Here is a 22,747-nt window from a genome sequence, read left to right as displayed (position 1 = left end):
TTTAAATTTAAAAAGGGTGGGAGGGACACCTTTTTGCACATATACAATCATTTGTTCAAGATTTCCAACTTTTATATGCCGTTAATCAAAAGTGTAATTTATATTTGGCCTTCCAAATTCAATCAGTGATAATAGCTCAGTCTAACAACCTTAAAATGCCAGTTTATTTACAATTTGCAGTGTTTTTAATCTTACTGTAGCTCTCTAGTTTTCCAATTGAACAGCCTAAAGAATAATGAATGATTTTTTCTTCTACTGCCTCAACAGGAGAAAGTGAAACTTGATGGTGCTACCCAGTAGCATGGTACACCTCTGAAGACAAAAAAGGGAATTATAGCTATTTCATTAAAATATAGGTAGTCAGGTAACCTTGGTTCTTTATCTAGATTACTTTCTACCTCTGTGAACGTGGGCAAGGTTGTCTTTGCACCTCAGGTCTCCCATTTGTAAAAGGGAAATTACTATTAATAATCATTTATATTACAGTAGTACATAGAGGTCAGGGCCCCATGGCACTAGGCACCATATAAACAAAAAAAAAAAAAAAAAAAAAAGAGGAATGGTGCTTGTCCCAATGAGCTTGCAACTTAAGCTAAAAATACCTACCTACCTTTCATTGAAGTCCTGAAGATTTATTCATAAATGCCTACAAAGGACTTAAAGATCCTTGAATGGAAGTCACTATAAAATCTGAAGTACAACACAATTTAAAATAAACCACTGAAATTCAAGTAAAATAAAAAAAAATATTTGAAATAGTATTGAGGTAGCAACTCTGGAGCTGCTCTACAGTAATTTATGAATATTGTATGTTGGCCCGGTTATTGGGATGTTTACCGTATGGGTAAGTTTAATAGTGGGCTGTAAGAAACAACCAACCAAGAAGGAATTAAATACCTCAAGATCAATCACTCTGCAACAGACACTTGACAGTTAAGGGACAAATGCCAAACTATTAGCTTTGAAGATTTTCCCTCCTCCCCAACCAACCTGCACAATTAATTTTGTCCAGAAGGACCAAAGTCCAGGAACACAGAGTGTCACAGGAATGCTGGTTGTTGAAGAAAGCAAACATCTCTCATAGGAGAGGAAGGTAGCTATTCAGAGGAGTTATTTCAGGGACCAACGCTGAGACACAAGCACCTGTTCCAGTGTCTGGAGAAATTAGGTTGCCAAAAGGCTTACCATCCCTTTTAGCAAGATAGACATGCTGTTTTTAAATCCTCTCTAAAATCTTTGTTCCTACTGCAAAATAAACAATACTTTGTTTTTAAAATGCTGTTTGGTCATTATATGAACCACAGGTCGTAGATTCCTGAAGGGAAGAACAACAGATACCAAACCTAGTCAGACCTGCTAGGTAAGCACAGATCATACACATGCTATTGTAGCCCAGAGCCCATTCTAAGAGTGGGTGAACTTCAGAATTCTGCCCTGTGATAAGCAAAGACATAAGGCCTGAGGGGATGCACTCAGAGACCAGAAAAGGGATACAGGTGCAGCTAACCATGTAACCATAACAAGCAAATATTAACAGAGGGGGAAATTAATGTTGCCCTTCTTAATGTATAAATGTTTGTTACACAAACAGTATGCACACTTTCCAAAGGTTACTCTTCCTTAATATTTATTAAATTGTAAACTCTTAGGGCAGGAATATATCCTAAAGAAGCAATAGGGCTGCTCTGATTTACACTTGGACTAGGGAAGCTGCAGTTTGAGAAAGAGGAAGTTCTGACTCCCTGATGCTCTCTCCCCCAGTATCAAATAAATCTCAGCACTACAAAGAATCAGTCTTCTGATTTGCACCAGTGAAATATTCTAGCAAGCTTCATTCTGTTATTACCGTAATCAGAAATGTCATAAAAGGAGAAAGATAGAATACAACAAATGCTTAGGAGAGAGTAACAAGGACTGTTTACTCAAACAGAATGAAAGAATATAATGGAAGGCTTTTGTAACACTGCATTAAGTGATTCTAGAAGACATATTTCATTTTTTGTTAGTAACTTTCACTCTTGTGTTCTGCCTTCATTGAGGCCAAGAATTTAGGGCTGGATATTTCTCTGAATGTTTTTGATATCTGATTCTGTCATAATTAAAACAAAACTTCCTGAGGGGTATTTCTGGAGGCATTTGACCTCTTGCTTCAGAGCTCAACCTATCTGAGTTCAAGATGTGACCTAACCAGGACTGGGACTCAGAAATGCTACAATAATACAAACAAACATCATCATAAGGGGCAGATTATCTGACATTTTCCTACTGCAAGGTTCTTACACCTTCCTCTTAAGCATCTGATCCAGTAGGGGGAATTCTCATGTTACTATAGCCATGGGGTTCTCCAACTGGGGGTCAGGACCCCTAAGGGGATTGCGAGGTTATTACATGAGGGGTTGCGAGCGGTCAGGCTCCACCCCAAAACGTGATTTGTCTCCAGTATTTATAACGTTAAATATATTAAAAAAGTGTTTTTAATTTATAAGGGGGGATTGCACAAAGAGGCTTGCTATGTGAAAGGGGTCACCAGTATAAACCTTTGAGAACCACTGCTATAGAGAGATGCCATGGATCTTTCCAGGATCTCAGGATCTAGTGGGAATTCCAGGATCTTTCTTTCCCAGAAACAGCTCAAGTATTTGCCTCTGCTGTTGCTCTCAGCTTTCACAATCAGTGGCAGCACGAAATTTACCTGACTCTCGTCAGTTTTCACACATCTGCAGTTTAAGAAAGCTATTACTAGCCCCTCCAACACTGCAAGATGTCTGCAGACAGGAAGAGAATACTGGTTTACCCTCATTTCACATTTGGAAGTGTCTCTTCTCAAGCACAAGAACCAAAAACACTATTTTAATGGGCAGGTTTACCTCCCTTCACCCAGTCACTCATTACACTTTTCAGAGTAGCAGCTGTGTTAGTCTGTATCCACAAAAAGAACAGGAGTACTTGTGGCACATTAGAGACTAACAAATTTGAGCATAAGCTTTCGTGGGCTACAGCCCACTTCATCGGATGCATGCCTTTGTGATTCTGGAACAGTAATGGGAAGTTATAATTAAGGCTCCATTTTCGTCACGGATTCCGTGACTTTCCGTGGACCTCCATGACTTCTGCAGCGGACGGTACACCTGACCTGGGGGCAGCCTGATCAGCTCAGGCAGCTCCCGGGCCAGGCGCACCGACTGCTACTGAGGCAGTCGTGGGTCCCCCCCCTGCCCCTCAGCAGCAGGAGTTTGAGTGTGGAGGGGGCTTAGGGCTGGGGTGCAAGACAGTGCTTACCTGGGGGGGGGAGGGGGGCGTAACAGGATCTCAGCTCCTAGGTCTACATGCATCCCCGCCTGCAGGCACCTCCCCTGCAGCTCCCATTGGCCACGGTTCCCAGCCAATGGGAGCTGCAGAACCGGGGCGTGGGGCAGAGCGGAGGCAGCATGTGGAGCTAGGGTTGCCACTTCCCAGGAGCTGGGTAGGGAACCTGCCCCAGCCCTGTGCTGTGACCCCAGCCTCCCCAGCTCCCCTAACACCCTCCAGGGCCACCCTACCAAGCTGCCTCCCCCCACCCCCTCCCCCAAGTTGTAGTCAAGAATATACAGTAAAAGTCATGGACAGGTCACAGGCCTTGAATTTTTGTTTATTGCTTGTGATCTGGCCATGACTTTTACTAAAAATACCCATGACTAAAACTAACCTTAGTTATAATCAAATGCTAGGATGGGAGTTCTAGGTTGTTGGGATTTTTTAAGCTTACTATGATCTTACCTGTCACTACTTGGCCAGAGCTGCCCCTTCCCACTTGAACAGAGCATAGAGTACTTCAGTGATGAACTGACCAGAGTAAAAGCACACAAGAAAGCAATAAGCAATGCCAGATTACTTAATACCAAGAAGAAAACTATACTTTTTATCCTTAGAAAGTTTAATTTATCCTTGACATCCCAGTGATGCAAGTATCGGCTGTATCTTACAGGTGGTGAAATGGAGAAAGGTCAACTCACATACCTAAAGACACAGAGCCAGCAGCAGAATCAGGATTAGAGCTTCACAGACCCTCACTTGTAGACCTATGCTCAGGCTCCTTTGTCAGAGGCTGGCCTCTGCATGAGACTCACATTTACCCACTATTTCACACTAATTTTACTCCTGGGGAAATTCTGTGCCCAAAAAAAAAAATTCTGCACATATTTTAAAATTTTGCCAATTTTATTTGTCAAAATTACACTATATAATCATGCCAGTTTCAATTATTTTGGTAATTCAATTATTTTGCCAGTTTCAATTATTTCAGGTATATTATTTCAAAATACCAGTCAGTCAGTATGTCTGTAACAATACAGGTTTCAGAGTAGCAGCTGTGTTCGTCTATATTCGCAAAAAGAAAAGGAGTACTTGTGGCACCTTAGAGACTAACTAATTTATTTGAGCATAAGCTTTCGTGAGCTACAGCTCACTTCATCGGATGCTCACGAAAGCTTATGCTCAAATAAATTAGTTAGTCTCTAAGGTGCCACAAGTACTCCTTTCCTTTTGGTAACAATACAGACACACACAAAAATTCCCCCAGGAGTTAAAGAAACCCCTATGACAACCCCAGCCCAGACACTCACACCCCCTCCCTCCCAGAGCCCAGCCATGCACCCCATCAGACCAGACACTCACATCCCCCACTCCCCAGAGGCCAGCTGCAGGGCTTTCCAGCCCAGAAACTCACACCCCCTTGCCACCAGAGTCCAGCTGCACCCTCCCATGGAAGGGGGGGGGTTCAGCTGTTGTGACCTGCACTGGATGTGCCATGTTTGTCTTTCTTCCACAGGACAGAAGCGGCTTTGTCTGTACAAAGTGCAAGCTGGTCTCCATATTGGAAGAGAAGATTGAAGGTCTGGAGCAACAGATAACGACCCTGCGTTGTATACGAGAAACTGAGGATTTTCTGGACAAAACTCAGGATAGGCTTCTAGGGGCACAAAGCTCTAACGATATAGAGCAGGTTGCATAGAGGAGCCAAGAGGCCAGTGAAGAAGCTTGGCAACATGTGACCTCCAGAAGAGGTAAGCGGAATGTCCAGGTTCCAGTAACACAGACACAGGTAACTAACCGCTTTCATGTTCTCTCCACAGGTACCATTGCGGAGAGTGGACCAGATGATATGTCTGGGGGGAGAAAGCAGAAGGAGACTCCGCTGGTTGGAAGGCATGAGATGCGATGTCCTGAGGTTGGGGGTTCCACGACCACCACTCCCAAGAGGAGAAGGTGGGTGGTGGTGGTCGGGGACTCTCTGCTCCGGGGGACTGAGTCATCTATCTGCCGCCCTGACCGGGAAAACCGAGAAGTCTGCTGCTTGCCAGGGGCTAAGATTCGCGATGTGACGGAGAGACTGCCGAGACTCATCAAGCCCTCGGATCGTTACCCCTTCCTGCTTCTCCACGTGGGCACCAATGATACTGCCAAGAATGACCTTGAGCGGATCACTGCGGACTACGTGGCTCTGGGAAGAAGGATAAAGGAGTTGGAGGCGCAAGTGGTGTTCTCGTCCATCCTCCCCGTGGAAGGAAAAGGCCTGGGTAGGGACCGTCAAATCGTGGAAGTCAACGAATGGCTACGCAGGTGGTGTCGGAGAGAAGGCTTTTGATTCTTTGACCATGGGATGGTGTTCCATGAAGGAGGAGTGCTGGGCAGAGACAGGCTCCATCTTACGAAGAGAGGGAAGAGCATCTTTGCCAGCAGGCTGGCTAACCTAGTGAGGAGGGCTTTAAACTAGGTTCACTGGGGGAAGGAGACCAAAGCCCTGAGGTAAGTGGGAAAGCGGGATACCGGGAGGAAGCACAGGCAGGAATGTCTGTGAGGGGAGGGCTCCTGCCTCATACTGGGAATGAGGGGCGATCAACAGGTTATCTCAAGTGCTTATATACAAATGCACAAAGCCTTGGAAACAAGCAGGGAGAACTGGAGGTCCTGGTGATGTCAAGGAACTATGACGTGATTGGAATAACAGAGACTTGGTGGGATAACTCACATGACTGGAGTACAGTCATGGATGGTTATAAACTGTTCAGGAAGGACAGGCAGGGCAGAAAAGGTGGGGGAGTAGCACTGTATGTAAGGGAGCAGTATGACTGCTCAGAGCTCCGGTACGAAACTGTGGAAAAACCTGAGTGTCTCTGGATTAAGTTTAGAAGTGTGTGCAACAAGAGTGATGTAGTGGTGGGAGTCTGCTATAGACCACCGGACCAGGGGGATGAGGTGGATGAGGCTTTCTTCCGGCAACTCACGGAAGCTACTAGATCACATGCCGTGATTCTCATGGGTGACTAATTTTCCTGATATCTGCTGGGAGAGCAATACAGCGGTGCATAGACAATCCAGGAAGTTTTTGGAAAGCGTAGGGGACAATTTCCTGGCGCAAGTGCTAGGGGAGCCAACTAGGGGGGGCGCTTTTCTTGACCTGCTGCTCACAAACCGGGTAGAATTAGTGGGGGAAGCAAAAGTGGATGGGAATCTGGGAGGCAGTGACCATGAGTTGGTTGAGTTCAGGATCCTGACGCAGGGAAGAAAGGTAAGCAGCAGGATACGGACCCTGGACTTCAGGAAAGCAGACTTCGACTCCCTCAGGGAACGGATGGCCAGGATCCCCTGGGGGACTAACATGAAGGGGAAGGCAGTCCAGGAGAGCTGGCTGTATTTCAAGGAATCCCTGTTGAGGTTACAGGGACAAACCATCCCGATGAGTCGAAAGAATAGTAAACATGGCAGGCGACCAGCTTGGCTTAATGGTGAAATCCTAGCGGATCTTAAACATAAAAAAGAAGCTTACAAGAAGTGGAAGGTTGGACATATGACCAGGGAAGAGTATAAAAATATTGCTTGGGCATGTAGGAAAGATATCAGGAGGGCCAAATCGCACCTGGAGCTGCAGCTAGCAAGAGATGTCAAGAGTAACAAGAAGGGTTTCTTCAGGTATGTTGGCAACAAGAAGAAAGCCAAGGAAAGTGTGGGCCCCTTACTGAATGAGGGAGGCAACCTAGTGACAGAGGATGTGGAAAAAGCTAATGTACTCAATGCCTTTTTTTGCCTCTGTTTTCACTAACAAGGTCAGCTCCCAGACTGCTGCGCTGGGCATCACAAAATGGGGAAGAGATGGCCAGCCCTCTGTGGAGATAGAGGTGGTTAGGGACTATTTAGAAAAGCTGGACGTGCACAAGTCCATGGGGCCGGACGAGTTGCATCCGAGAGTGCTGAAGGAATTGGCGGATGTGATTGCAGAGCCCTTGGCCATTATCTTTGAAAACTCGTGGCGAACGGGGGAAGTCCCGGATGACTGGAAAAAGGCTAATGTAGTGCCCATCTTTAAAAAAGGGAAGAAGGAGGATCCTGGGAACTACAGGCCAGTCAGCCTCACCTCAGTCCCTGGAAAAATCATGGAGCAGGTCCTCAAAGAATCAATCCTGAAGCACTTACATGAGAGGAAAGTGATCAGGAACAGTCAGCATGGATTCACCAAGGGAAGGTCATGCCTGACTAATCTAATCGCCTTTTATGATGAGATTACTGGTTCTGTGGATGAAGGGAAAGCAGTGGATGTATTGTTTCTTGACTTTAGCAAAGCTTTTGACACGGTCTCCCACAGTATTCTTGTCAGCAAGTTAAGGAAGTATGAGCTGGACGAATGCACTATAAGGTGGGTAGAAAGCTGGCTAGATTGTCGGGCTCAACGGGTAGTGATCAATGGCTCCATGTCTAGTTGGCAGCCAGTGTCAAGTGGAGTGCCCCAGGGGTCAGTCCTGGGGCCGGTTTTGTTCAATATCTTCATAAATGATCTGGAGGATGGTGTGGATTGCACTCTCAGCAAATTTGCGGATGATACTAAACTGGGAGGAGTCGTAGATACGCTGGAGGGAAGGGATAGGATACAGAAGGACCTAGACAAATTGGAGGATTGGGCCAAAAGAAATCTGATGAGGTTCAATAAGGATAAGTGCAGGGTCCTACACTTAGGATGGAAGAATCCCATGCACCGCTACAGACTAGGGACCGAATGGCTAGGCAGCAGTTCTGCGGAAAAGGACCTAGGGGTGACAGTGGACGAGAAGCTGGATATGAGTCAACAGTGTGCCCTTGTTGCCAAGAAGGCCAATGGCATTTTGGGATGTATAAGTAGGGGCATAGCGAGCAGATCGAGGGACGTGATCGTTCCCCTCTATTCGACACTGGTGAGGCCTCATCTGGAGTACTGTGTCCAGTTTTGGGCCCCACACTACAAGAAGGATGTGGATAAATTGGAGAGAGTCCAGCGAAGGGCAACAAAAATGATTAGGGGTCTAGAGCACATGACTTATGAGGAGAGGCTGAGGGAGCTGGGATTGTTTAGTCTGCAGAAGAGAAGAATGAGGGGGGATTTGATAGCTGCTTTCAACTACCTGAAAGGGGGTTCCAAAGAGGATGGCTCTAGACTGTTCTCAATGGTAGCAGATGACAGAACGAGGAGTAATGGTCTCAAGTTGCAATGGGGGAGGTTTAGATTGGATATTAGGAAAAACTTTTTCACTAAGAGGGTGGTGAAACACTGGAATGCGTTACCTAGGGAGGTGGTAGAATCTCCTTCCTTAGAGGTTTTTAAGGTCAGGCTTGACAAAGCCCTGGCTGGGATGATTTAACTGGGAATTGGTCCTGCTTCGAGCAGGGGGTTGGACTAGATGACCTTCTGGGGTCCCTTCCAACCCTGATATTCTATGATTCTATGATTCCCCCAACCCAGACACTAACACCCTCTAACCCCAGAACCTAGAGATCCAGAGGGAGAAACAGCCTGATGTTGAGTCCCAGGCTTGCACAGAGTTTCCTGCACACCACCGCTTCCTTCCTTCAGAGCGTGCTGGGAACTGCAGCTGCTGGGAACCCTCCAGTTTTCTCCTCCTCCCCTGGCCTTGTCTTCTATTTGTGAGCTGGGCTCTGCCAGGTACAGCAGCTCTTAGTGGCGGCCAACAGCTCTGAACCCATTTCTTTGGGGAAAAAAGGAAATTCTCCACGCACAATTTCTGAAAAATTCTGCATTGCGCAGTGGCGCAGAATTCCCCCATGAGTCACTAATTACCCACAGTTACATTTATATTGATTTAACATCAATACTATAGTAGATACAAACATCTATAACTAAAATGCCACAAAACATTATTGATGAAAGAAATTCAACCCATTCAATTTCCTACATGCTAGTTAAAGGTTAGTAGCAATTGGACATCTAACATAGTGAATGCCAGTGAAAATGAGGTAGGATCAGAGGCTACAGGGAAAGAACAAATTAAAAATTACTTAGACAAGTTAGATGTCTTCAAGTTACCAGGACCTTTTGAAATACATCCTAGAATACTCAAGAAGCTGACTGAGGAGATATCTGAGCCATTGCGATCATCTTCAAAAAGTCATGGAAGATGGGAGAAATTCCAGAGGACTGGAAAAGGGCAAATATAGTGCCAGCCTATAAAAGGTGAAATAAAGACAAGCAGGGGAATTACAGACCAGACAGCTTAACTACAGTACCCAGAAAGATAATGGAGCAAATAATTAAGCAATTTGTGAACACCTAGAAGATAAGATGATAAGTAACAGTCAGCATGAATGTGTCAAGAACAAATAGCGTCAACCCAACCTAATAGCTTTGACAGGGTAACAAACCTTGTGGATAGGGAGGAAGGGGGAGATGTGGTATACTTTTACTTTAGCAAGGCTTTTGATACTGTCTCCCATGACCTTCTCATAAACAAACTAAGAAAATACAACCTAGATGGAGCTACTAGAAGGTGGATGCATAAAGGATTGGAAAACCGTTCCCAGAGAGTAGTTACCAGTGGTTCACAGTCAACCTGAAAGGGCATATCAAGTGTGGGTCTGGTTCTGTTCTTCATCAATGATTTAGATAATGGCATAGAGAGTACACTTGAAAAATTTGTGAACAATACCAAGCTGGGAAATGTTGCAAGTGCTTTGGAGGATAGGATTAAAATTCAAAATGATTTGGACAAACTGGAGAAATGGTCTGAAGTAAAAAGGATGAAATTCAATTAAGAAAAATGCAAAGAACTCCATTTAGGAAGGAACAATCAGTTGCACACATGCAAAATGGGAAATGACTGCCTGGTAAGGAATACCAGAGAAAGAGATCTGGGGGCCATAGTAGATTACAAGCTAAATAAGAAAGCACAATGTAACACTGTTGCAAAAAAAGCAAACATCATTCTGGGATGTACTAGCAAGAGTGTTGTAATCAAGACACGAGAAGCAATTCTTCTGCTCTACTCCACGTTGATTAGGCCTCAACTAGAGTATTGCGTCCAGTTCCGGACGCCACATTTCACAAAAGATGTGGACAAATTGGAGAAAGTTCGCAAAAGAGCAACAAAAATTATTTAAGGTCTAAACAACATGACCTATAAGGGAAAACTGAAAAAATTGGGTTTGCTTAGAGTGGAGAAGAGAAGACTGAAAAGGACATGATAACAGTTTTCAACTGTTACAAGGGGGGGGGGGGGGCAGAAATGTTCTCATTAACCTCTGAGGATAGGACAAGAAGCAATGGGCTTAAATTGTAGCAAGGGTGGTTCACGTAGAACATTAGGAAAAACGTCTTAGCTCTCAGGGTAGTGAAGCACTGGAAAAACCTGCCTATAGAAGTTGTGGAATCTCCATCATGGGAGATTTTTAAAAGCATATTACACAATCACCTATCAGGGACAGTCTAGATAATACTTAGTTCTGCCATGAGTGCAGGGAACTGGACTAGAAAATCTCTGGAGGTTCCCTCCAATCCTGTGATTCCATGTTTTATTTGTACCTTTAGTATGCTAGGGCATTGGAAGGTGGAGGCAATAAATGTGGGTGAGACCATGGTTGCAGATCACATCAGATTCCATTCCCAGTACCTAGGACCCTACCAAATTCACAGCCATGAAAAATGTGTCATGGACTATGAAATCTGGTCTCCCTCCATGAAATCTGGTTTTTGTGTGCTTTTATCCTATACTATATAGATTTCATTGGGAAGAACAGCATTTCTCAAATTGGGGGTTCTAACCCAAAAGGGAGTTGCAGGGGGCGGGTCACAAGGTTATTTTAGGGGGGTTGTGGCACTGCTACCCTTACTCCTGTGCTGCCTTCAGAGCTGGGCAGCTAAAGGGTGGCAGATGCTGGCCAGGATCCCAGCTCTGAAGGCAGTGCCCCACCAGCAGCAGTGCAGGAGTAAGGGCAGCAGTACCATGCCACCCTTACTGTTGCCTTCAGAGCTGGGTGGCCAGAGTGTGGCAGCTGCTGACTGAGGGCCCAGCTCTGCAGGCAGCAGCGCAGAAGTAAGGGTGGCAAATACCATACCAGGCCACCCTTACTTCTGTGCTGCTACTGGCAGCGGCGCTGCCTTCAGAGCTGGGCTCCCGGCCAGCAACTGCTGCTCTGCAACTGCCCAGCTCTGAAGGCAGCGCCGCTAGCAGCAGTGCGGAAGTAAGGGTAGTAGTACCGCAACCCCCCCCCCACAAAAAACCTCCTGTTCGGGTCAGAAACCCGACAATTACAACACCGTGAAATACAGATTTAAATAGCTGGGATTTACGATTTTTAAAACCCTATGACCGAGTAACTGACCAAAACGGCAAGCCCTCCCAGGCGGCCGCACGTGCGTCCGCCTCTGCGGTGCCACTCCCGCCGTCCCCCAGGGGGACACCCGAAAACGCGTCTCCCCGCCAGGCGGGGGTGCTGAAAACCGACTCTCCCCGCCGAGGGGATGCTTCAAACCGCGCTGCTGCTGCTGCTGCTGCTGCTGCCGCCGCCGCCGCCGCCGCCGGCCCCCACGCGGCCCTGGCCAGGCGGCCGCACAGACCCGACCCTCCGCGCCGGCTCCGCTTACTCACCAGCCCGTCGATCTGCACCTGCTTGACGGCCGAGTCCCCCGGGGCCGCCTTGCCCCTGGCTTTGCTAGCGGCAGCGGAGGAGCCGGTGCTGGCGGCCACCGTGCTTTCCTTGCGAGACGCCATGTTGAGAGACGCTTCCCCCCCCCCTCACGCCGGCCGGAAAGAGAAAAATGAAACACCGGAAGCGTGACTGAGGGCCCGGAGGTGGTTGTGAATGACTTCCGGACGGAAACTAAGGGAAAGGTCAAAAAGGGCCGAAGTTGAGTGGATGGTTCCCGGTTGACGCACGCGCAGATAATACTTTGAGTCCGGAGACACACCGCACGTGCGTAGAATAAAATCGGGCCGCAGAAAGCCGCGCATGCGCATCAGTGGTGATTCGGCAAGTGTGTCTGCCCGTCTCGCACACAAACACACGCACGTGGAGGGCGCGGGGCAGCTCTGGGCGCGTGCGGGCCACCGCGTTCGTGTGAGTGTGAGAGTGGCCGCTACGCTGCGCCTCCACGAGCGAGTTGTACAACGTCAGCCGCGCAGGTATAGCCGAGGTGGCTACGCTGTGCTGGAGCAGCATGAGCGCCTTTGTACTGCTCTCGCTGCGTCCACACTAGGGGCTGTGTCGGGATAGAAGAACGTCACTCCCCAGCAGACATAGGTCAGCCCGTACAAAACCAGCCCGTGTCCCAGCGCTAACACCTGTTGGATCGCATATCTCTAGGACAGGTGATGGCATCAGAGCAGGGCTGCATCCGAGGTCTAGGGGTTTGCACTGGGATCCACCAACAGGCAGGACTGGAGGAAAATGAGGGTTTGGTGCGGAGGATTTCCTAACAGGAGATGTTCTAGGGGCAAGGGAGGGGGGACAAGCATAGGCAACTAGTAACTGCAGATAGTGGGGGAGCACAATGGCAGACTCCCTCTGCACCGCCATGGTCAACTTCCTGGTGAGTGACTGCCAGGGCACCGTCCAGCAACACCCTCTTGACCACAGCGCCCCCCTGACCATGGAACCCTGGGCAGTCACCCACCCTTAAGGCCAGCCTAGCCAGGGTCGGTCTTAGGGAAAATGGCACCATGGGCAAATTTGTATTTTGGTGCCCTGGCCCCCCTGCCTCTCCCAGCCCCCCACCCATTACCCCTGCCTCCCCCGGCCACCCACTCATAACTCTCGCTGCCTCTCTGGGCTCCCTACCCATCACCCTTGCCCCCCCCACTGTCTGCCCAGGCTCCCCACCCCTGCCTACCCTCCCCATTGCCCCAACTGACTCCCCAAGCTCCAGGCAAGCTAATCCAGACACATACTCAAGCAGGTAACTGTGGCTGCTGGCCACAAGGAAGGGATGCAACTCAGCAGGCTTTCCTGCACCCCATCTAGCAATGCTATGCTGTCAGCCTAGCCTTGCTGCCCTGCTCTGGGCTCCACCTAACGGGGCTCAGCAGGAGTGCTTGCTGCTGGTGCCTTTCCCAGGCATGTCCCTTCAGCTGCGCTCAGCCCATCTCCCACCGTTGCAGAAATTGGGGTCGTTGGGAACGGGAGTGGGCATATGACCTCACGTGCCCCCACGCATCGTCTATGGGGACAAGGGTTGGCATTGAGGATTTTCCAACGGGAAGGGCTAGAGCAGAGGGAATGAAGGGTTGTACTGGGGATTTCCCAGGGGACCACGTACAGAGAAAGGGTTTTCACTGGAGCTGTCTACACAGCAGATAAACACCCGTTGCTGGCCTGTGGCAGCTGACTGGGGCTCATGAGGCTATAAAATTGCAGTGTAGACATTCTGGCTGGACCCCAAGCTCTAGGACGCTCAGGGGACAAGAGCGGGGGGATTGGATGGGTCAGGGATTCTGAGGGGAGCAGTCAGTGGGCGGGAAGTGGGAGGGGGCGGGGGCCAGGCTGTTTGGGGAGGCACAGCCTTCCCTACCCCGCCCTCCATACAGTTTCAGAACCCCGATGTGGCCCTCGGGCCAAAAAGTTTGCCTACCCCTGCTATAAGCTGTCATTCGGAAAACAATTATTTGAATGGTTCTCTTTTTCCTCCGGAATGTCATTAATAAAAATCTATACATTTACCTTAGTTCCTGTGATTATATTTGGCCAGCATTGCAGCATAGTTGGCAACTCTGATTAATGAGGAGGAATAGACCTTGCGGCCAAACAGAGCTAACCTTTTACACTCCTTGTCAGAGGGGGTGGACCTACACTGTTGTCTCCCTCTCTGGTTGGCCGCCTAGATGACAAGTGAATTTGGTGTGGGGTGAGTAAATAAGAACTCTGTGCCTTTTGAGGGGACATAGTATTTGTTACCAGTCTTCTTACATGTGGGTGGTATGGTGGCAGGAGTCTGCCAGACTGTCTTAGCAGATTCCATCAACATTTTGTTAATTGGTATTGTTATCTTAGATGTTGAGGATGTCTCTAAAATGTCAAGCAACTCATGTGCTTCCAGTACCTCCTCAAGAGCTATTTTCAGGTCATCTGCCATCCTTTTGAACAACTCCTGAAACCATTTAAAGTTATCAGCAGTCGTTGGTGGGGAAGGCATAATTGCCTCATGTGGAGAGGAGGAGGAGTTGTTGATACTGGGGGAGATGTCTTGTTCTTTTCTCTCCTCCTCTGTTGGCCTGTCTAGGGGTTTGGATGTCCCAATAGCCAAAGGTGGAAGTGGGAATCTGATGCCTTCCCAGTGTGGGCTAGGACATCTTCTATATGGTCCCCAAGGATCCCAGTACTGCCAGTGTGTGGGCAACGGCATGGGGGGGACTTATCCAGGGGTGTCTGTACCATGTGGTATATCATGTCTATATGTTGGTCTTGAGCATAGAGATCCAGATGTTATTGATGGTCTGGCAGGAGAGAAATGGTGTGGGAAGAACACCCCTTCTTCTTCCTCGCTCAAAAATGCAGGGCACTGAGGATAGCGATCTGGTTGGAGAGCGTTTTCTCTTGGATTGCTCTTTGTGTGGCAGTGAAGAAGCTCATTTCTTCACCTTTTAAGGAATGAGCTTTTGCCGAGGTCGCTGGAGAGGTCTTCCTTGATCTGGCTCTGGTAGGAGTCTGTTGACCCGATTCAGAAGCAGGCTGCAGGGACTTTTCCATCAGGATCATTTTAAGCCTCAGGTCTCTGTCTCTGTGAGCCCAGGCTTTGAGGTTGCTACAGTGAGCGCACTTTTGATGTGCGACTCATCTAAGCACCTCATACAATGTGTGTCTGCCCAACACTGACATCGCTTCCCTGCATGTCTGGCAGCGTTTAAAGCTGGGTGAAAACAAAATGTTTAGGTGAGTGAAGGGGAAGTAAACCATCTAAAAACTAAAGCTTATACTATCCAAACAATCTAACATCCTAAACTATTTAAAACAGGTTGTGTTTGAGCAACTGCTGGGAGCTCTGTCTCAGGCCAGGGATGGTTGAGAAGGAACTGAGGGGTACGGGTCATGTGCATGCTAGATGAGGCACCAACAGTGCCGCAGGACAGGCAGCACACATGTGTGACCCGAATGGGCACTGCTGCTGAAAGTCTGAGCTAAAGTGCAGGGATACACCAACACCTGAAGTGGAGCACCCACAGGAACATCACTCAAAGAAGAAAATTCCATGCTGCTTTCTTCCCCTGCTGGTGTTCACATGAAACAGAACAATTTGCAATCTCCTCGCCTTGTTAGGCTTGATTTCTGCTATATGTATATTGCAGTAAACCCATAGTTCTCTGTTTAGTATAGACCTGTTTAATACCTTTACCTAGGCAAGGCTGTCTGGTCTTGAACATGTGCTAGTAACATAATACAGGAGAAATTCATAACTTTACATATAATGTTACTAAATACATTTCACCACAATATTATTGACTAGCAAGTTGTTTTCAAATGATACCTCACAAAGCAAATTTTGTACAAAGATTACAATAGAGCGTAGGGTGTGAATACAGGGATTCTTTGAGACAGAGGGGTTGCAAGCGCTTTGGGGGACAGGATTAGAATTCAAAATGATCCTGACAAATTGGCCTGAAATAAATAGAATGAAATTCAATATGGACAAATGCAAAGTACTGTACTACAATTAGGAAGGACTAATCAATTGCACAAATACAAAATAAAAAATAACTGCCTAGGAAGGAGTACTGCGGAAAAGAATCTGGGGGTTATAGCAGATTGCAAACTAAGTATGAGTCAACCATGTAACACTGTTGCAAAAAACAACAAAAACAAAACGCAATCATCATTCCTGGATGCTGTGACAGAGACACTCACCTCTTGAGAGCCTCCTATTGGCGAGGTGTGGTGCTGCAATCTCTCCCTCCTCCGACTTCCTTGTAGATTACTGACCTCGTTAGGCAGGTCCTCAGTGGCTCAGTCAAAAAAGGACAAACCTTCCAAGTTGGCAAGTGTCCAACAAAACTATCTGCCCTCAGGCTCTTCAACCCCATCTCTGGGTCCTTTAATGCCCAACCTTTGCTTGGGCTTCTAAATGAGCATTATGCCCTTCTCAGGGTTTAGGCCATTTCAGCAGTAGCCAGTGGAGGAACCCAGGCCCACCCACTATTCTGGGTCCCAACCAGGGATCCTATAAACAGCAGCCACATACTGCAGTGTTCAGTTCACTGCTGTTGTTCCTGAGCCTTTTCCCACATGCCTCCTTCTCTCCACACTTACCTCAGGGTTACGGTTCTCCGGTCTTCTCACTCCCACGGCCAGTAAATGCCACCCATCAACCTCTAGCCAGATCAGAGGACCCTTCCTCACCTCTCTGGTCCCAGCCAGCAACTGACCTGCTTAGCCCCTGCAACTCCTTTTATCTGAGCCTGCTGGACTCTGATTGGCTGCTTCTATGCACCCTCTCTAGGCAGGCCTGGAAGACACCTTCACTGCTGCTTTCCTGGGGTGGGGTGGGGTGGGGTAGGACCTCCAGCAGTGGTAGGTACATCCTGTCATAGATGTATTAGCAGGAGTATTGTAAGCAAGACATGAGAAGTAATTCTTCCACTCTACTCAGCACTGGTAAGTCCTCAAATGGGTCCAGTTCTGGGCACTGTACTTCAAGAAAGATGTGGACAAATTAGAGTAAATCCAGAGGAGAGCAACAACAATTAAAGGTCTAGAAAACATGACCTTCAAGGAAAGATTGAAAAAATTGGGTTTGTTTAGTCTAGAAAAGAGAAGACTGAGCGGGACCTGATAACAGTCTTCAAGTACGTAAAAGATTGTTATAAAGACGAAAGTGATAAATTGTTCTCCTTATCTACTAAGGACAGGACAAGACACATGGGCTTAAATTGCAGCAGGGGAGATTTAGGTTAGACATTAGTAAAAACTTCCTAACTGTAAGGGTAGTTAAGCACTGGAACAAATTACCTCGGGAGGTTGGGGAATCTCCATCATTGGAAGTTTTTAAGAACAGGTTTTAAGACAAAGACCTGTCAGGGATGGTCCAGATAATACTTAGTCTTGCCTCAGTGCAGTGGATTGAACTAGATGACCTACTGAGGTCTCTTCCAAGCCTATATTTCTATGATTGAGTGAAAAACTACAAGATCGATTTCAATATCTTATAAAATTCCACTAACTTTAGGCTTTCGTGGCCCAAGCAGTACCAAGTATTGGAGATGGTACATAAAATTTGGATATTAGAAGCCATTGGTACCTATGTTGAAAAGTAAACTTGGAGTCAGTTCCTCCCATAGCTGTTTCCACTTTCCTTGAAGAGAATACAAACAAAGATTTTTATTGGATTTTTTTCTTTGAAATGAGAAGGGAAAAGTAATAAGGTGCAATGATAAAACAGTAGCCAAGGTGGGAGCTGCAACAACATCAGAAAGCCCTGGAGAGAAACATCAAATGCAATAAAGAAAATACAGGCCAGAATGTAAGCTTTAAAAACATGATTTATTTTTTGAAATGGTATGTGAGCTTCAGAGGCTGTCTGCTTTCAGTTGTGCTTTCAGCCAGACAGCCTTTTAGTATTTGACTAAATGTGAAAGCAGCACTGTGAAAAATAATAGAGTACTTAATGGACAATAGCATAATATGGTATTTCTAAACATGAAGGAAATACCTTAATAGTATGGGCTGTTTTATCACTCGAGAAAACAAATTGTTTTCACTGCTCAACTCTATTCTCTCTCTCTCTTTCAGTAACTGATTTCAATTAGCATTTATCTTTGTCTACCCTCTTTAAATGCAAGGTGTTTATGTCTAATTTTTTCATGTTAATGGATTATTTTCTGTGGCAACTCAAACTGTCCAGCATAAAAATTCCAAAAGATGAAACTAAGGTGAATATTAGCAGTAAAAAAAAATCACTTGATCCAGAATGTAGCTGATGGAAAAGAGGAACTTTTTAAAGAGTTAGTTTTGGCCTGTAAAACAAACAAGATAACTGTACAAATTCACTGGGGATTCCTGAACAGTTCCTGAATCCTTCTGCATTGTCAGGCGAGTTCTGGAATTATTCCAGGAGCTGCACCATGATAGAGAATGGACTGAAGACAAAATTCACCACTCTGCTATGTACATCAGAATAGACTCCATTATTCTGCTCCCACTAAATATTCAGATTTCTCACAGAAATCAATGGAAGCATGAAAGGAGAGCAGAATATCAGAGTTGAGGTCTGCTGCATGACTCAGAAACATTTTGCCCATAACATTCAGTTCTGATCTTAGATACAATCACCAGCCAAATTCACCACTAGTGTAAATATATTCATCTTCTATAATCAGGTACTACATCTTCTGATTTTTCAAGGCACTTACGCTATCATGTGTCTGAGATCACAGCTGAGATGGAAGAGGATAGTGAAGGGAAACAGAAAGAAAACACATATTCCAGAAAATATTTTTTCATGCTTTCCTACTTCTTACTCTGAATGAATATATATATATATATATATATATAGAAAAATTATTCATGTTACCAGAAAACATATGAAGTTGGATTTATCACTGAGCACCTTCGTAGGGCTGTGACAGTTTTCAGGGTACCCAGGACTGAGAGTGTTGCGTGTGTCTATTCATAGATAGGGCAAACCGCTGTCTTATTGTAATGTTCCTTTTTCATCTCCAAGTGGTTTAGATTGTTTGCAGTTGTCTCTGATGGTTTTCCATTGATTGCTTTTGGATGAACAACTGACCCTTGCAATACACCACCACCTAACCAGAGGTGACAACTGCCTCCTGCTTGAATGGGTCATCACTGAGACATATTATCCCCTGGGACTAACTTTTACTCCAGGAACATAAAGCATATTTTCAACATAATTATATTATTCCTTAAATATTATCCATACATATAGCCACAATGATTATGAGTCTTGATAAACTGCAAACTTTCTGCAGACACCTTACATCAGGAGTCGGCAACCTTTGGTACGCGGCCCATCAGGGGAATCCGCTGGCAGGCCACAAGACATTTTGTTTACATTGACCATCCGCAGGCAAGCCCCCCGCAGCTCCCATCTTAATTTTTTTAAATCTTTGCAATGTGAAAGACCTACACAAATAATAGGAGGAATTGACTAACTGATTTTAGAAGGAAAACAGTGATTCTGTCTATACACAAAGTACTGTTCAACACAACAAATAACCAAACTGCAAAAAAGAGAAAAATATTTATTTTCTCCCATCTGTTACAGTATTAAAAGTGTTATGACTTTTAACAAGAGTGGGTAAAAAATTTTCAGACAGAAGAGTGGTTTCAAAAGACACCATTCTTTAAATTGAACCTTACTAAATAACTTACGGTGTTACTCTTCTCAGAAGTGAAGATGAAGAGCTCTGGTAATCTATGCCTTTGTAACTTGCAGACCAGAACTCTGGACATGCTCAACCTACTGACCAGAAGGGCTATGCAAAAACTGCAAATGGTCCATGATGATGCATTTCCCACCTACATAGGATAAACTGGAGAGAGCAGATCATCATAACAGTATACCTTACTCTGCAATGACTCCAATCCAATTGCAGATGATGTTTCTAATCTTCAGAGTCCTTAACTGTCTGGATCTCATTTATCTGCATCACTTGACTACAATTGCGGATTCATTGTGGATTCTGCTGAGTAGCTGATGGTTCCCAGGATCGAATGTGCAGTTGCAAAGAGCTCTCTATTTCTATCAAAGAGATCATCATCACAAGGACACCATTGCTAAAATGACCTAAGAGCAACGTGTTGTAGCTGTGTTGGTCCCAGGATATTACGGAAGGGTGGGTGCGGTGATATCCTTCACACGATCAACCTCTCTTGATGAAAGAGCAAACAGTACTGCCAAATTAAATGTAAAAATGTAGTAAGAAAAGCAAAAGAGGCATTGGAAGAACAGCTAGCCAAAAACTCAAAAGGTAATAACAAAATGTTTTTTAAGTACATCAGAAGCAGGAAGCCTACTAAACAACCAGTGGGGTCTCTGGACGATCGAGATACAAAAGGAGCACTTAAAGATGATAAAGTCATCACAGAGAAATTAAATTAATTCTTTGCTTCAGTCTTCACGGCCGAGGATGTTAGGGAGATTCCCAAACCTGAGCCGTCTTTTGTGGGTGACAAATGTGAGGAATTGTCACAGATTGAAGTGACACTAGAGGAGGTTTTGGAATTAATTAAGAAACTTAACAGTAACAAGTCACCGGGACCAGATGGCATTCACCCAAGAGTTCTGAAAGAACTCAAATGTGAAATTGCAGAACTATTAACTATGGTTTCTAATTTGTCCTTTAAATCAGCTACAGTACCCAATGACTGGAAGATAATTAATGTAACGCCAATATTTAAGAAGGGCTCTGAAGGTGATCCTGGCAATTACAGACCAGTAAGTCTAACGTCAGTACCGGGCAAATTAGTTGAAACAATAGTAAAGAATAAAATTGTCAGATACCTAGAAGAACATAAATTGTTGGGCAAAAGTCAATGTGGTTTCTGTAAAGAGAGATCATGTCTTACTAATCTATTAGAGTTCTTTGAGGGGGTCAACAAACGTGGACAAAGGGGATCCAGTGGACATAGTGTATTTACATTTCCAGAAAGCCTTTGACAAGTTCCCTCACCAAAGGCTCTTACGTAAATTAAGTTGCCATGGGATAAGAGGGAAGATCCTTTCATGGATTGAGAACTGGTTAAAAGACAGGGAACAAAGGGTAGGAATAAATGGTAAATTTTCAGAATGGAGAGGGGTAACTGGTGGTGTTCCCCAAGGGTCAGTCCTAGGACCAATCCTATTCAACCTATTCATAAATGATCTGGAGAAAGGGGTAAACAGCGTGGTGGCAAAGTTTGCAGATAATACTAAACTGCTTAAGATAGTTAAGACTAAAGCAGACTGTGAAGAACTTCAAAAAGATCTCACAAAACTAAGTGATTGGGCAACAGAATGGCAAATGTGGCTAAATGTAAAGTAATGCACATTGGAAAAAATAACCCCAGCTATACATACAATATGATGGGGGCTAATTTAGCTACAACTAATCAGGAAAGAGATCTTGGAGTCATCGTGGATAGTTCTCTGAAGACATCAACGCAGTGTGCAGCGGCAGTCAAGAAAGCAAACAGGATGTTCGGAATCATTAAAAAAGGGATAGAGAATAAAACGGAGAATATCTTATTGCCCTTATATAAATCCATGGTGTGCCCACATCTTGAATACTGCGTGCAGATGTGGTCACCTCATCTCAAAAAAGATATACTGCCATTAGAAAAGGTTCAGAAAAGGGCAACTAAAATGGTTAGGGGTTTGGAATGGGTCCCATATGAGGAGAGATTAAAGAGGCTAGGACTTTTCATCTTGGAAAAGAGGAGACTAAGGGGGGATATGATAGAGGTCTATAAAATCATGAATGGTGTGGAGAAAGTGAATAAGGAAAAGTTATTTACTTGTTCCCATAATATAAGAACTAGGGGCCACCAAATGAAATTAATGGGCAGCAGGTATAAAACAAATAAAAGGAAGTTCTTCTTCACACAACGCACAGTTAACCTGTGGAACTCCTTGCCTGAGGAGGTTGTAAAGGCTAGGACTATAACAGGGTTTAAAAGAGAACTGGATAAATTCATGGAGGTTAAGTCCACTAATGGCTATTAGCCAGGATGGGTAAGGAATGGTGTCCCTAGCCTCTGTTTGTCAGAGGGTGGAGACGGATGGCAGGAGAGAGACCACTAGATCATTACCTGTTAGGTTCACTCCTTGTGGGGCACCTGGTATTGGCCACTGTTGGTAGACAGGATACTGGGCTGGATAGACCTTTGGACTGACCCAGTATGGCCATTCTTATGTTCTAAAGGCAAAAGGGTAGCCAGACCAATGAATGAGACCATTAAAACTAGAAAGTGAGGGGAAAACTCACCCCTTGCCAAGCACAGAAAACATTAGCAATGCATGTGGTTGGACAGTTCCTCATCAGATATGTGTAGTGTGTGCTCAGGTCTTGCTGAGCTCCTGAGACCATACCTCAGCCTTTGCTGGGGTTAAGATAGCATGTGATAGGTGCTTGGTCCCTGCATGGATGATTGAAAATTTGCACGGATGTGAGAGAAATTTTCAGTTTTCCATCAGAAAAACTGAAATGACTGTCCCCAGGCCACCTGCCTGCACAGCTTTTATCAATTTTCTTGCAGGCAGAAAACTTCCATTTCAGTTCTTCCCAAATATCAGATGGGTAGCCTTGTTAGTCTGTATCCAGAAAAACTATGAGGAGTCCGGTGGCACCTTGAAGACTAACAGATTTATTTGAGCATAAGCTTTCGTGGGCAAAAAACCACTTCTTCAGATGCCTGTCCATCAGCATGTGCATCTGAAGAAGTGGGTTTTTACCCACGAAAGCTTATGCCCAAATAAATCTGTTAGTCTTCAAGGTGCCACCGGCCTCCTCGTAGTTCTTCC

At 45.6% G+C, this 22,747-nt stretch overlaps 1 protein-coding gene across 2 annotated transcripts in view; it reads right to left on the bottom strand.

Moving 5' to 3' along the window:
- The window catches only part of EIF3H (eukaryotic translation initiation factor 3 subunit H), a 127,225-nt gene extending 115,176 nt beyond the window's left edge, over nucleotides 1-12,049 (bottom strand). The window contains exon 1 of one of the 2 annotated variants that reach the window (XM_074942975.1): nucleotides 11,886-12,049. In XM_074942975.1, the coding sequence (XP_074799076.1) occupies nucleotides 11,886-12,008 (123 nt within the window). In that variant the 5' untranslated portion in view covers nucleotides 12,009-12,049. The remainder of the gene's footprint in view (nucleotides 1-11,885) is intronic. The other variant, XM_074942974.1, reaches the window with a different exon arrangement.
- Between the last annotated feature and the right edge of the window lie 10,698 nt (nucleotides 12,050-22,747).

Source organism: Natator depressus, chromosome 2, assembly GCF_965152275.1.
Source record: "Natator depressus isolate rNatDep1 chromosome 2, rNatDep2.hap1, whole genome shotgun sequence".
Classification (NCBI taxonomy): Eukaryota; Metazoa; Chordata; order Testudines; family Cheloniidae; genus Natator; species Natator depressus.
Note: the sequence above shows the minus strand (reverse complement) of the source record. Positions and strands in the feature narration are given on the sequence as shown.